Source organism: Ciconia boyciana, chromosome 3 (assembly GCF_034638445.1).
Source record: "Ciconia boyciana chromosome 3, ASM3463844v1, whole genome shotgun sequence".
Lineage (NCBI taxonomy): Eukaryota > Metazoa > Chordata > Aves > Ciconiiformes > Ciconiidae > Ciconia > Ciconia boyciana.
In genome coordinates, this window is record NC_132936.1 from 82,345,113 (window position 1) to 82,358,747 (window position 13,635).

Consider the following 13,635-nt stretch of genomic DNA (forward strand, 5'->3'; position numbering starts at 1 on the left):
TAAGATATAGATTCAAGTGCACCACAGCCATCAGAATTACTAGCCTGCACAATAGAGAGCAGAAGGAGAGCACGAGCAGACGAGGACAGGCACCCCAACCAACTCCGAGCTGTGCTGCAATCATCCTGCAGGCTGCAGGAGGCCCTGTCCTGCTTGGCATAGCAGCTTCTGGCAGCGAAGAGAAGGGCAGTGGAAGTCTCGGGAAGCTTAGGCCTAATGGGGCAGGAGAGGGGTGCCTTAACGGTATATTTTCAGGTGACTACAGTCAGTGTTAACTCATTCCTCAATGTAAAGCAGCTTCTAAAATAAGACCATTTCCTCAAAGTTATCATACTAATTTAAATACAAACAAATTCTCTTTTCATAAATGCAAATACACACTTTTAGAACAGGAACTTTATGAAACAACCAAGTGAATGGAAGGATTTGGAGACTACTTCAATCTACAAGCTCCAGGCAGACTTCTTGGTTTTACTTATTTATATTGACCACCACACATTTATCTATAAAGCATTCTTCTTTATTTAAGTTAAACAATTTTTCAAGGATGGTTTCCATCTATAAAATGAACAAAGTACAAGCTCTGTACAGCAGACTTTTTCAAACCAACTGAAAAAACAGTTTCCAAACTATGTTTTGAAAATCTGCAAAACAAACAATATCACCATTCTTGCTCTGAAGACGGTAAGAAACGTTCTCAGGAGACTCCATCGCAATTAGCTTCAAGGGCTCTTAATTTATCTTTCAAAGGGGTGAATTTCTTCAACATTAAAACTCCCTAAAAATCACAGTAAGTAACTTTGGCACACTGTCATGTAAACATAACAAAAGGATACCACTTCTTGTCTGTTCTCTCAAAGAAAAGCAATGCTGTCTTTAACATACAGCTCCTATATTAAAACCCCTAGGCACAGCATCCATGAGGAATTAGTGAAAATATTCCTACTTTATATGATAGCAGTTGACATTGAAGACTTAAGAGGTGGAATATGGATTTTTTTTTTTTACTAGTAATTCTGATTCAGAGTTAAGAGACAGGTCAATATTCAGAGTTGCAACTGCTGATTTCAGTTAGTACTACCCTTACCATGACCAAAGTTGCAAATGCAAATACCTCCATGGCAGAAGCTGAGTGGTTGGGGTTTGTTTTTTTTCTTTTAAATTCTGTTTTTCAAAACCTCAAACAATTGACTTGCTGCTGAGCCCATATTTCAGCATTTATTTTCCAGAATATGAAGAAATCTACTGCTATGTTTATGAATCACATTCTTCAAGTTCTCAGCTAGGTTAAAAGGCTACAGATAGGGAGAGACTAAAAGCTGAAAAATAGTTTATCCACTGTATGGCCTCTAAAACAGGCAAGTTTTGGAGAAAGTGGACTGTGAGGAAGAAAAAAAAAGTACTAATTATTCATAAAGTCAGATGATGGATGGGAGAAACTGGATTTAACGCCCCCATCCAAAAGGTATGCAGGTACTTGCAAGTCATAACTTCAGACACAGAAGGCATTTATGGGCACATTGACTGGCACTGTTAAAGCCATTTTGCCCAGAAGAGTACCACCTCTATACCTAATGTATAGGAAATTTAAAAAAAAAAAATTATCAGGAACTACTCTACTTCCAGGAACAAAGAAAGAGGGGACCTATACCAGCATACTACAGTACAGCAGATGCTTTTCATCTCCTCATGATCAACCCTTACATTTTTCCGAGATCCATCATCTTACCAAACCTACTTCCTGGCACCGCATGTCTGCACTAATTTTTGTCAATGCTGTCTTGCTTATTAGTACTTATTTACCTTTCCTTTTCATTTTAAAAGCTCATTGAAGCATTTGCTTTCAATAAAAAAGTATATAGTCTATGCAAACATAAGAAAGGACAGGTCAAAGTTGGGGTTAACTTTGACAGTATTATTTTAATATAAAAATGACATCAGCTGGACTGAAGCTGCAAAAGGCATGGGTTCTATGGTTAAAAACACGTAGGATCTGCTGGTATCCAGGCTGATTCCCAGAGCCAAGCCTGAATCCATTCAAAAGCTCCATTTAAAGAAACAAAACGGAAGAAAATTCCCCAGTAGTAGGTTTATAAATTAAGCAAGTGCAATTCAGAGATATCACATAGCTGCTCATCCTTGCAAATTAAAATTCAGATCTTGTGCTGTCGACAGTGACGTTACTATTCTACCTTATTTCTACAACTCAAAAGGGGAGTTTGAGACAAAGAAATTTTTCTCATGAGGGCCCAGAATAAAACTGTGCTGAACCCACATGGCTGCATGAAAGATCTGCACTGTTTATGTAATTTTGTAACAAAGGAAGAAGTATTTCAAAGACAAAGTACTACAGAAATGATCAACACAAATATCAAGTACAAGTTTAACGTTATCCAGAGCACGTGTAATGAATTTCCAAGTTGGAATAAACAACCCAAGCGATCATCTGTGCAGATGCATTGGCTTATGCTGCTATTTTCTTTCTCCTCCTAAGTTTCATGATCTCCACTGAGGGTGAAGTGTTAAGAAGCAGATCCAGTTTGCAAAGCAAAAGCATCCAGTGTTAGCACGGACATCATACTCAGCAGCACAAAATCTGCACCTTCATAAAGTTTCACTCTCCTAGCATTCCAATCCAATTTCTGATTATGCATATGTCAATTGCTTCATTGATAATTATAGGAAGATGAAAACTGATATAAATCAGTGGGACCTGACAATATATATACTTTTTTATATTTATATTTAGAGTCCATCATAGAAAAGTTCATATTCAAATTACCAAGTACACACAGGAGAAAAAAAAAAACCTTCGAAATGACACTTTTGTTTCTGGAAACGACAAACCATGATTTCTATGCAAATGGAGATTTCAAATGACCTTCTCCTAGTAATTTTTCCCACCCTCCCCTCCCACACCCTGTTCCCCACAGATGTTTCTTCAGATCCTTTTTTTATCATACATCAGTTGTTCCTAGAGTTAATTATCTGCTGTGCAAGTACATAACTGAAGACAGAAAGGAACCGTTGAAGTCTTCACACCAAGAAGGAATTGTGCTGCAGTCATGTTCAGTGACATCTTTGCAGTGCTCCAAGTCCCCTGGATCCCTGGTGTCTGCTCCAGCACTCTCCTACTTTCAGATAAAGGTCGAATACTGAGGTATATAAGTTCCGTGGAAAGTTTTAAGAAATACATCAGTAATTCAATCAAAACTTTGCCCAATGTCTATGAATCGAAACAGCATTTTGCTTGTAAGTCCTTCTACTGCTGCAGATTAAGTGTGAATTTCCACTGTTGTGACAAAGAAGGACTGCAGATCTCAACGGTGAGACCACCATTTTTGGCATTTCGGCTGTCCAGACAGAGGTTGCTGCCAACGTGCCTCAGTTTAGAATTGCTTTCAATTTGTTCCCATTTCTGGAAGAGAAAATACAGTTACTGAGCTTGAAAAGCAGGAAAAGGACGAGTTCTACATCCTGTCCTTTGAAGCCTTCATAAGCTTCCCTGGCTCGTGCTTGGGAAAGCTGTGAAAACCGCAATAGTACACAGTTTAGATGATCCTTGAATAAGAGTATATAAATTATGGCAAACCTTGCCAAAACAACGGTTCATTCAGCTAGCACACCACAATAGATACAGAATACACCAAATCATTTTCCTCTGCTTCAGCACTTCTCAAATATGCTGTCACGCCATGTTACCTGTGTGAAACCTTCAGTCTGAAGAAAAAAATAAAAATCACAAAACCCATCCACGTATCACTACAATTCTGAACACAGAGAAGCAAAAAGCACGATCACTAAAGACAACTTTACAGAAATCTGTCAGACACCCTTTCAATTATACAGAAGATAACCAGTTAATCTGTGCTGTCAGAAGGTCTGCCGAAGGTGATGCCAATGACAGAGTAAACCCCAAATACAGGACGTTAAAAATAAAACATTTTTTAATGTTGTATTTCTAACATATTGTGCCTTTAAACCTTATCAAGAAAATCTTGCTTCCCTTTTCAGAAAAGTGGTGAGAATATTCTTCCTTCATCAAGGAACAGCATTTCAGTTATCTGTCTGCAAAAACTGAGATGCAGAAGCAAGGGAGCTGGCAGGCGATCAGAACTGATGACTTAGCAGAAAGAGATGAATTGTTACGACTAGATCAAAAAGATGGTGTGACTCTGCAAATGTGATTTTCCTCAGGCATGGGAAATAGATGAAGTTACAATGGCGCATTAATAAAAATGCATTGAAGGAGTCTAGTGCTGTTATAAACAGGTCACAGCTGAAAAGGAGAAAGGAAAGCCAAACCACACTCTTCTGAGACACAGACTACATAATCTTCAAACTTCACTGAAGAAGGCCTTTCAAAAATACATTGTGGAATATATATTCTATTTCAGAAAACAAACGTGGCAGTTGAAGACTGTTACACATCAATGCTGTTGGGTGAAACCTCCATTTAAGGCCAGTGTTGGGACAATGTCTATATGTTCATAAAAGACTGTCACTGGCCTACGAAAAGCTCACTACACGAGCTTATTCCTGCTGCTCTGCCCAGATGTCACACATCCCAACCTTACACACACACAAAAAAGCGAGACAGAGTGAAGAGTAGAACGGATAGCAGATATGATTACCAGAGCACGTTCTTGCATTCTCATTCACAACCCTTGTTTTCCCACTGTTTGCAGAGTGCATTCATGACATACTAACCTGTCTGCTGTCGTTTTCCCTACAGCCCTGAAGTTTTATTAGTGAACCAGGTGCTCTGTCCACAACAGTAAGGCACAAATCCATATGTTTCACCGACTTGTCCTTTGTTAAGGCCCATTCCTAGAAAAAGGAAGAACAAAGTGTACAAAATTGTGTATACTAACTATGCACAAGGTGCATATGCTATCTCTGCATATATAGCACAGGTTAAAATCCTGTAAATGGCTCCATATGAGCATTCAAACAGTTCATTGCCTCCCATAGAGCAGGAAAGGAAAAAAGGTCTTTTTCAAACACAGTAATTCCGATCGCTTCAGTATCCCCAAGTCAGCTCAGGGCCGGGCTGGCTGTTTGCTCCCTCTGCTGGCTCTACACAAGTACAACGGGCAGTCACACAGGTCCTCAGGTTTAAAATATTTGTCCAAATATTCGTCCGGCTGTATTTTTATCTACCTACCTATCTATATGTCTCTGTGTGTGTGTATTACACACGCCTCATATCTTCTATGTAGGAGAGATTATATATATGTAAAATATATATATAATTACATATATAAAACCCCTAAAAGCTTGGGCTGCAGCATCACTGGCCACCCTATCCACACACTAAACAAAACATATGTACCACAGTGAGGAAACAGTAGTTCTTAATATGATAGAGACCACCAGAAAGCAATACACAAGTGGGCCAAACTCAAGGGTAGAGGGAGAATGTTACTTCCTATCCAAGGTGTGATGTACAACAGAATTTTTAAAATGCATTTAAATATGTAACTTTTTAAATAAAGAGCAAAGAAAAGCCATTCTGTATGTACTGTTGCCCAGCTTGTTTGATCTCAGCATCCTTCTACGCAGGGCCTGATCTTGCGCTGATGTTCAGATTCTCTCCATGCCTTTCTCCCTGAAGTTTGGTCTCCAGGATCCAGATTGGTCTTCATTTGTCTAATTATCCTTTGAGGAAGGAAGCTGATCTATCAACTAAAGCCACACTAATTATCCAAATCATGCTTGTCGCTACTTAAAAAGGCACGATTAGCTTTTCTCCAGCAGCTAAAGAGGATTCAGCGTTGTGTAATACAAAACCCTAGATACACAGGGGCAACCCTTGCTACATTTAAATGTTATTCTGAAACACTCATTGCTTGCAAAAAGAAATTAAATGACTAATCCCATCCCCCCCCCTTTTTTTTAAACTTATTTTCTGATACCATAACTGAATTTTTGACTTGCGTAATCACTTTTAAACTCAGCAGATCTAACAATGTTAAATTCCTTTAAGAACAGATACTGAGGAAACAATCAGAACTTCTATGCCACACGATTACAAGTAACTGCCATCGTACAGGTAGCAAGCCATTAGATGGGCACAGTATTATGCAAGTACTGGAATAATGACAACTATGCAAAACAAAGCAAAGGCAGGAGAACTCTATGTTTCCCTTTACTTGTTTCCCAAACCCATTTTTGTTTCCCAAACTGAAAACTTTTCCTTTCACTCTCAATATGTAAAATATTTTCCACTATGTTAATCTCAGATGACAGCAAAATTACCTGCCTTCTCAGTTCTGCCCAGTTCGTAAGATGTCAACAAGAATCGTTAATAGCCACTTTTAACAACTTAAGGAATTAAGTTATTTTCAGAGCTTATCAGGATCACAAATGCCCCTGAAAAAGATGGCCCCCTTATAAGATTTATACTGAATAGTGACATTGAAAATACTACCAGGGAAGTAGTAAAACCTGTCTTTGAGAACCCTGCAGTCAGAGAAAGTTAGAGCCTTGAAAATATTGCTTTATACATCTTCACCTTTCCATCAGAGGGCTGGAAGAGCCCCAGACACAAGAGCAATCACAAAAGAAATTAACACATTTAAAAGCCGAAGGTACTGCTTCACAAAAGCTCCAAGCTCTGCTGCTGGAGACATCTATGCGATGGCCCTTCATGGTACGAAACAGAGTGTTTATAGATGCTTTCCTCCAGTGATCAGGGACTATGACTAGCTATAACGGAGATAAGATTAAGCAAGTTCCACTACACCAGAAGAGAAGAAAAGTTGCAAGCACTGTACCTGCTCAGGGCACAGGCTGGAAATAGGACAGCTCTACATAACAATTTGAAAGTCAGGACAATTGAAAAAACTTGTGTCATAAATCAGAAATATAAAGTTAGTAGAACACTGCTAACCTGAAACCTTCCCTTTGCACCTAAATGCATTTGGCTTTACCTTTAGTTAGCTCCTTATCATAACCCTACATATTTTTACATGATTGTCAAATGCACTACAATTTCTTCAGCTCTTTAGAGATGCTCATCTACCTTTTTAATCACTGAATTCCATCAACCTGTTGGGGGGGGGGGGGGGCGGAAATCTCATTTTGACTTAAATTTTGCCTTTCAAGTTGTGTTGAGCGTAAGCCAGCGTACGCTCTTCAAATTATAGGAGAAGGTCTCCACAACCTATATCATCTGAGTACTCTTAATCCCAGCCCCCCCAGCCCCTCTTCATAAGAACAGGTGCAAAACACATAGTCCAGATTTAAAGACTCTGGTTTGTTCCCTATCTCTCTTCTCCCATGCTGAGCTCACTCTGTTCATTCCCTCCAATCCAATATGAATTCTGCTTGGACATAAAACCTGGTTTTGACCCGTTCTGCCTCAATCTGTCTGAACATCCTCTCACAGGGACCTGTTCAGAGCAAGTGTATATTAGTTTGTCAAGGTCAGCTTTACAGAAGAAACTACACAGAAAAGAGGGTCAGACTCAGGGAAGGGGAGTTTGAAAGAGGAAGCTAACTTTGTGTATCTGTAGGGAATACACAACATCACCAGAAACTTCCAAGATTTCTGCACCAAGGCAATTCTGATATGTCCACCCTTTCTCCTAAAAAACACTGTGGTGTTCTGAAAGATGAGTGTACTTTCATAAAGGTAATAGAAAAAGCCTCCCCAGATACATTCTCTTTACTGATAAGGAAGAAAGGCATATCTCAGATGTATGATGGCAATGCATTCAAATCAACATGATACATCTTCCAGGAAATAACTTCTTTATTTTAGGCTTCATCTGATTTCAGGGTTTTCCCCTTCTAATTTAAATCAGAGAGTGCAAAATTCTGATACTCATTCAACGCTAGATTTGTAATTGGTCAGCCTCCTGTTTTAACAGATGTACTTGAAGTATTAATCTTACATTTGATTTATAGTCAGTTGACTTTGAAAATAATTTAGTGACAAAGCAGCACACAAAACAGTGAGCACGTATGCATATATTTTGTGAATGATAACTAAGTCACAACTGCATAAATAGGTTCTTTGAAATAATTAATGCTCTCATTTACAGATTTGACATATTTCCAATGAGTTTAAGAGTAGCATTAGAAAGGATTTGTTGAAACACTCCCTTTACTGTGACTGAATAGGATATGATATTTAGGCACCTCTGTTTTCTGGAAGAGCCAAACGGGGATTTGAGACAGACTTTTTAATACCCTGCTACCACAAATTGGAAATGACTAATAGGGCATCACAGTAAAGCATTCTCCTATTTTGCTGACCTTAGGCCATATGCTTAATAAAACCCAAATATTTTCTTAAGTAAAAATCCCCTGCCAAAAAAATTAAACACACCAATTAATTGGAAAAAAGCTTTCTATACAAGTATATAACTCCTGGGAACAAAGTTACTGGCCTCCAATGTAAAAGCAAATATTAATAGGGACAAAGGAAGGGGATAATCTGATGCACACTGAATGAATGTCTGGGCTTAGATTCTAATCCTGAAAATACAAAATTATATTTGAGGGAGAAGTTATTTAGGCAATCTGTTATAACAACTGATCTGCTGATTTGGGTTCATCTTCCTATCACCAGTACACATGTACCTGCTTGAGTTAAAAAGTTTCATTTTTTTCTTTTTTCTTTTTTAAAAGATCACATACAGTGGAAAAAAAAATTAATGGCATACAGACCTGATTTCCCCCGGCATTATGACATTCATAAACTCCAACAACACCATCTGCAAAATGGCCCAAAGTGTCAAGGCAATTGGTACCCTGCTGCAAAGCCCCAAAAGCTATATCTTGATGATCAGGTACCCTAAAATAAAACCAGAAATATCTGCTTAATTCAGTTTGTTTATTTATTTATTTATTTTTAACTCCTTGTCTTTTCTCAGAGCATTTTTAAGATGACAGGTTAAAGATGAGCAATGACTACTATCTGGAAATCTCAATCATCTTCTGAGGAGAAAAGGCAATTACCTGATTATGAACTGATCAAACATGAATAAACTTGCAAGCTTAGGACAGAATACAAAAAGACTTGTACCAGAGACTGAGGATGAACATACAAACTCAGCACAAAAAGCAAATTAAAAGATGACTTAACATCATCATTTAAAGTCCCTCAAGGTTAATGCTATCAGTTAAGGTCCTCAAGCCCTCTTGTTTTTTCAGCCAAGCTAGCTTGTGGCAGAAATACGACATTCTACATTTTTCCGAGATTGTTTTTACTGAAGTCTTAGAAAAGGGGTTAGGAATTAAAAAAAAAAATAATCAATGTTTTGCTTGTACCTATTTTCTAATGGTTGCACATAAAGTGCGCTCATATAGTACGGAAATACCTAGGCAAACCCATTCAATAAAGTACAGTTGTGGGGTAGAGACCATGAGTTCATGTCAAACAGTAAAGCAAGGGCATATTAGCTCCTTTAAAAACTTCAGACTATAATACGAGTATAATAATTCAAGCCAGCAGAATGAGCACATGAGAGACAACACAGAGTAAGATGACATTACACTTAAGTAATGCTTATGGTAGCACTTTTTGCTGGAGAGCTTGCAAGATGTATTTTTTCTGACAAAAATAAATATTCTTTGGCACTTCTAAGAGAAAATAAAGGATAACTTAATTCCTCAGCATCATCCTGGTTTATGAGACTCTTTAGTATGTGTGGTTCTGTACATGTTTCACTAGGGCTGTAATGCTTTTGCATTCCGAGCCTGTATGCCACTAGCAGTTACCTGACTCTATTGACATGAAGTGCCCCCAGGGAAAAAGCAAGTATTCTTAAGCCACACACAGTATCTTACCCTTACACTACCAATATTAGGTTGACAGAAGACAAACTGGTTTATAGACTCAGATCTGACAGACATACTTATTAACAGGTTATTGAACAAAAACCTTTTTATCCTTTCAAAAAGTGATAACAATGTTTCTCTTTAAAGCTTTTTCATTAGTTAGGATGCATTCATGTAACAGAAACTGTTAGCGATGTTAGCCCTCATTTCCCTCTTCTCACCACCACCCCCAAAGTTAGTGATTATCCAGTGGCAGAGAACAAGAGACAGAAAGAGGAGAAGACGCAGCTTCTTAGTCTAAGGCATCTGCCCTTGTCTGCCAAACATACAAGGCTCTCTTGTCTGCTGACTCCCATTACTTGTACTGTACTGAGATTCAGTCTCCTCACTCAGCTAAGCAAGTGCTTAGGCGAAGGCAAAAGCTCTAGGGGGACAACAACAGGATACAGAACAGTGCACTTCTGAGCAAACGGCTTGTGTAGGAGACTAACTTCAGGCTCAGATAAGTTGAGTCCTTTGGACACTGTTCTCTAAGATACCTGCTACTGCAGCTGTAGTTGTGGTAAGCAGAAAAAGAAAAAGCAGCTTACTAAGGAAAAATGGCTCTTTAGGAACAGAACTAATAAAAACCAAAAGCAAATAAGCCTGTATGAGGCATTGCTTTCACAAATAAATTAAAAAACATCTTTTACATCCAAGGAAGGAGAAAGAGAAACTGATGATTTCTGGGGGGCGGGGAAGAGAACTCCATACTATCTCTGGTTCAGGCAAAACTCACCGTAACTCAGGATAAACATTTTCAAGATACCACTTGAAGGGTTTGCAGCTAAGTCTCTTTCTGAGTTCCACTCGGCTTTGAATACTAGAGGGGAAAAAAGGAGCAGTTTTCAAAGTCAGGCTGCTGTCTTCGTATACATTAATACACAGAAAACTCAAGAACAGTAGAAGTGTAGAACTGTATCTTAAAGAGATAACACGAGAGGTAGCACTGCTTTCACCTCAGAAAGTGCTGTCTCATGAAGAATAAATGAATAGGGCAAAGAAGCACTTCTGACTTACTTGCCATAAGGTACATTCCTGGCTGAAGGCACTGCTGCGTAATAGAAATTTTTATACTCATCCATCCAGACTTCTGCTGCCCTGCGTGTATTTCTAGGGACAATCATATGAAACACATAGGTTACATTTTCTCTAGCTGCAATTAAACCATGTCATTTATCCTTGGGTTGATTTTAATCCTTTTGAGTACTACATAGTCAGCTGCCTCAAGCCAGGCAGAAGATCCCCTGTTAAACACCCAAGTAATAGAAAACCATTAGAGAGTAACATAACTGAAATCAATGTATTTAGAATGAAATTTATGTATTTTCCACACTCATCACTGCTTCAGGTTTTCATCTAGAATTTAATACACATCTTGGAGTTCTTTCTGCAAACTCCATGGAAGTTGTTAGGTTGTTGTTTGGTTGGGTTTTTTTTCTTTTTACAAGAGTAACTTGACAGAAGCCAAATTCAGTGAGTGTTCACCTGGATAAGCAAGGTAATTGGAAACATAAAAATCGCAACAATTGGCAATATTTAATAGTGTCTTTTACCTTTCTGAAAACAGATATGTTAAGATAGGCAAGACATATTTTCAGCCTTCATCCTATTCCTACCACCAGAGCACTCAAAGTTCCAAAAAGACATAAGCTGTCGTGACATTTAAGGCTGTGAACCAAGCGAGTCTGCTGTAACTGAGGTAACAGAGGAGAGCCAGTAATTAGAAAAATATTCTTTATGCTTTAAAATTCAAGAGAGATTAATTATTGCAACAGATGTAGAAAAACACTAACCCAAGTTCTTTACTTCTAATCAAACACATCTCTAACTAAAATTTTTGTATTTATGTAACTGGTGTCTTTAAATCTCCTTTTGGACTGCAAGAAGGTAATGTCTTTTTCCATCCCCTGGCTTCCAAGTAAAACTCATTTACTTCTATTGTTTGTAATTTTATGCTTAGAAAATTAAGCCTTATTTCACTTGCAACTGCCATGCTCTGAAGCTTATTTTACATTTGGCAGTAAGTTCATCTAAAGCGACTGGAGTAAATGCAGTCAGCCAATAACTTCCTTAATATGATTTTCCAATTCAAAAGACAAAAAATAGTCAGGATAAAGTGAGTTGTTCTTGTAGGTCCCTGAGAAGGAAGGACGCGAGGAAGGAAAACAGTCACAAGACAGACCTCAATCATTTTTTGTTGGAGGACTGGTTTTTCCTTGCAAAGATTCCCTTAATTTTTTTGTAAGCAAAATCCCATTCAATCCCAATTAGAGAGCTATTTCAGTTTATCTTCACTTACAGTCTCTCAGGCCTGTGTGAGCGTCAGCCAGCCACTCAGCACCCGCCCCTGTTGTTTGCTCCGCAATCAGCTTGGCTGCCCACAGGCCAAACAGATTTTGGTGTTGGGAGAGGAACTATTCCGTTTGCCAGGGTTTAATGACTCCAAAGGCACTTTCAAGGCCAGAATGCATGCCTGCATCATGCTTCTCCATACTCAGGGATGAACAGTTCAGGCTTAGTGCGACACAAATAAGGAAACTGTGTAGATGCCGAGAACTGCCTAAACTAGTAAGATCCCAAAGAAGTCAGGGTACTGAGGAACACAGCGTAGGGTGCACTCAGCACTTAATGCTGAGCCACGGTTAATGAAACCTAGCACCAAGCGATCAGAGGTAGCTTTGTATGGAGCAGACTGGGGTCTGCAAGGTTTATTAGCTCGTCTGAAGTGGTGTATTAAGCCAGTGCATACTGGTCTAACAAATCCTGCCAGACACAAGCTGTATCTGCTCACACCACACAGCCAGGATGTGGTCTCCCCTCTCATGAAACAGGACGCCCAGTCTCTCATCCAGAATCACCAATTTGTTTTGGCTGCCAAAAGGTAGTGCATACTGACTAGTCAGCTAAAAATAGGACGCTTACCCAGAGCACTCCAGAACAAATTGCATACAGTCAAGGGACAGATGAGGGCATAAGCTAACAAGTCCCGACTGCAAGACCAGCACAGATTCTACGCACCAAGTTTCTTTGCCCATGGTCCTACACATATCTGATAATACCTGTATTACAAGGGTATCCAATTACCTTAGGTTTCTCATTCTCTCATTGCTAAAATTGATTTTAAGGCATTGTTATATTGGTTTGACACTCAAGAAAGCTGACCGAGGAGGAAACCTTCAAATATACAGCAACTTGTCCACCCTGCTTTTAAGTGATATGCAACTTTTCTAGGTCAATTCAAAAATAATTCCAGTGAAACAAAGAATTTTAAGGACATTTCAGAATTTGAGACAGCTGGACAGCTAAGGACAAAGGTAATAAACCACTTGCAGAGAAAGGTAGATCTGGAAAACGATGTAAGTACCCGAGACGCTAATTTGCAGGCTTCAGCTGTCCTCACCATTCAAGTACATGTGGGATCTCTTTTCAAAGTAATTTTGAACACAAATGACTGGAAAACACAATGCAACTTTAAAAAAAAACTTGTCATAGTAATTGTCATGACATTTGAGTGATCAAATCACAATGATGATTTGACTTCAAAACAAAATCCAAAAGCTTTAATCCCAGCACAAATGCAGAATCTTCAACCCCTGCTAATATGATGCATTTCTGATGTCTGCTGTATCCTTGCATGCATACAGCCACACCCTTTTCCTACTTTTCAGTTGAGCTATGTCTGACATCACAAGAAAAGCAGCATCTTGGCAACAGCCCAAAGGAGCTACAGAGGAGTGGGAAAACTGCACAATTTATATATTTATTTTTATTAACCATACTCCTTGTGATGACATTGTAATT

The 13,635-nt window shown here is 38.8% G+C and overlaps 1 protein-coding gene across 2 annotated transcripts in view; it reads right to left on the reverse strand.

Moving 5' to 3' along the window:
- Positions 1-504: 504 nt before the first annotated feature.
- GALNT2 (polypeptide N-acetylgalactosaminyltransferase 2) overlaps positions 505-13,635 on the reverse strand; it is a 104,924-nt gene continuing 91,793 nt past the window's right edge. For both annotated transcript variants that reach the window (XM_072856320.1, XM_072856319.1), the window contains 5 exons: positions 10,852-10,944; positions 10,571-10,654; positions 8,680-8,806; positions 4,711-4,830; positions 505-3,418 (listed from right to left, as the gene is read on the reverse strand). In XM_072856320.1, the coding sequence (XP_072712421.1) occupies positions 3,263-3,418; positions 4,711-4,830; positions 8,680-8,806; positions 10,571-10,654; positions 10,852-10,944 (580 nt within the window). In that variant the 3' untranslated portion in view covers positions 505-3,262. The remainder of the gene's footprint in view (positions 3,419-4,710; positions 4,831-8,679; positions 8,807-10,570; positions 10,655-10,851; positions 10,945-13,635) is intronic.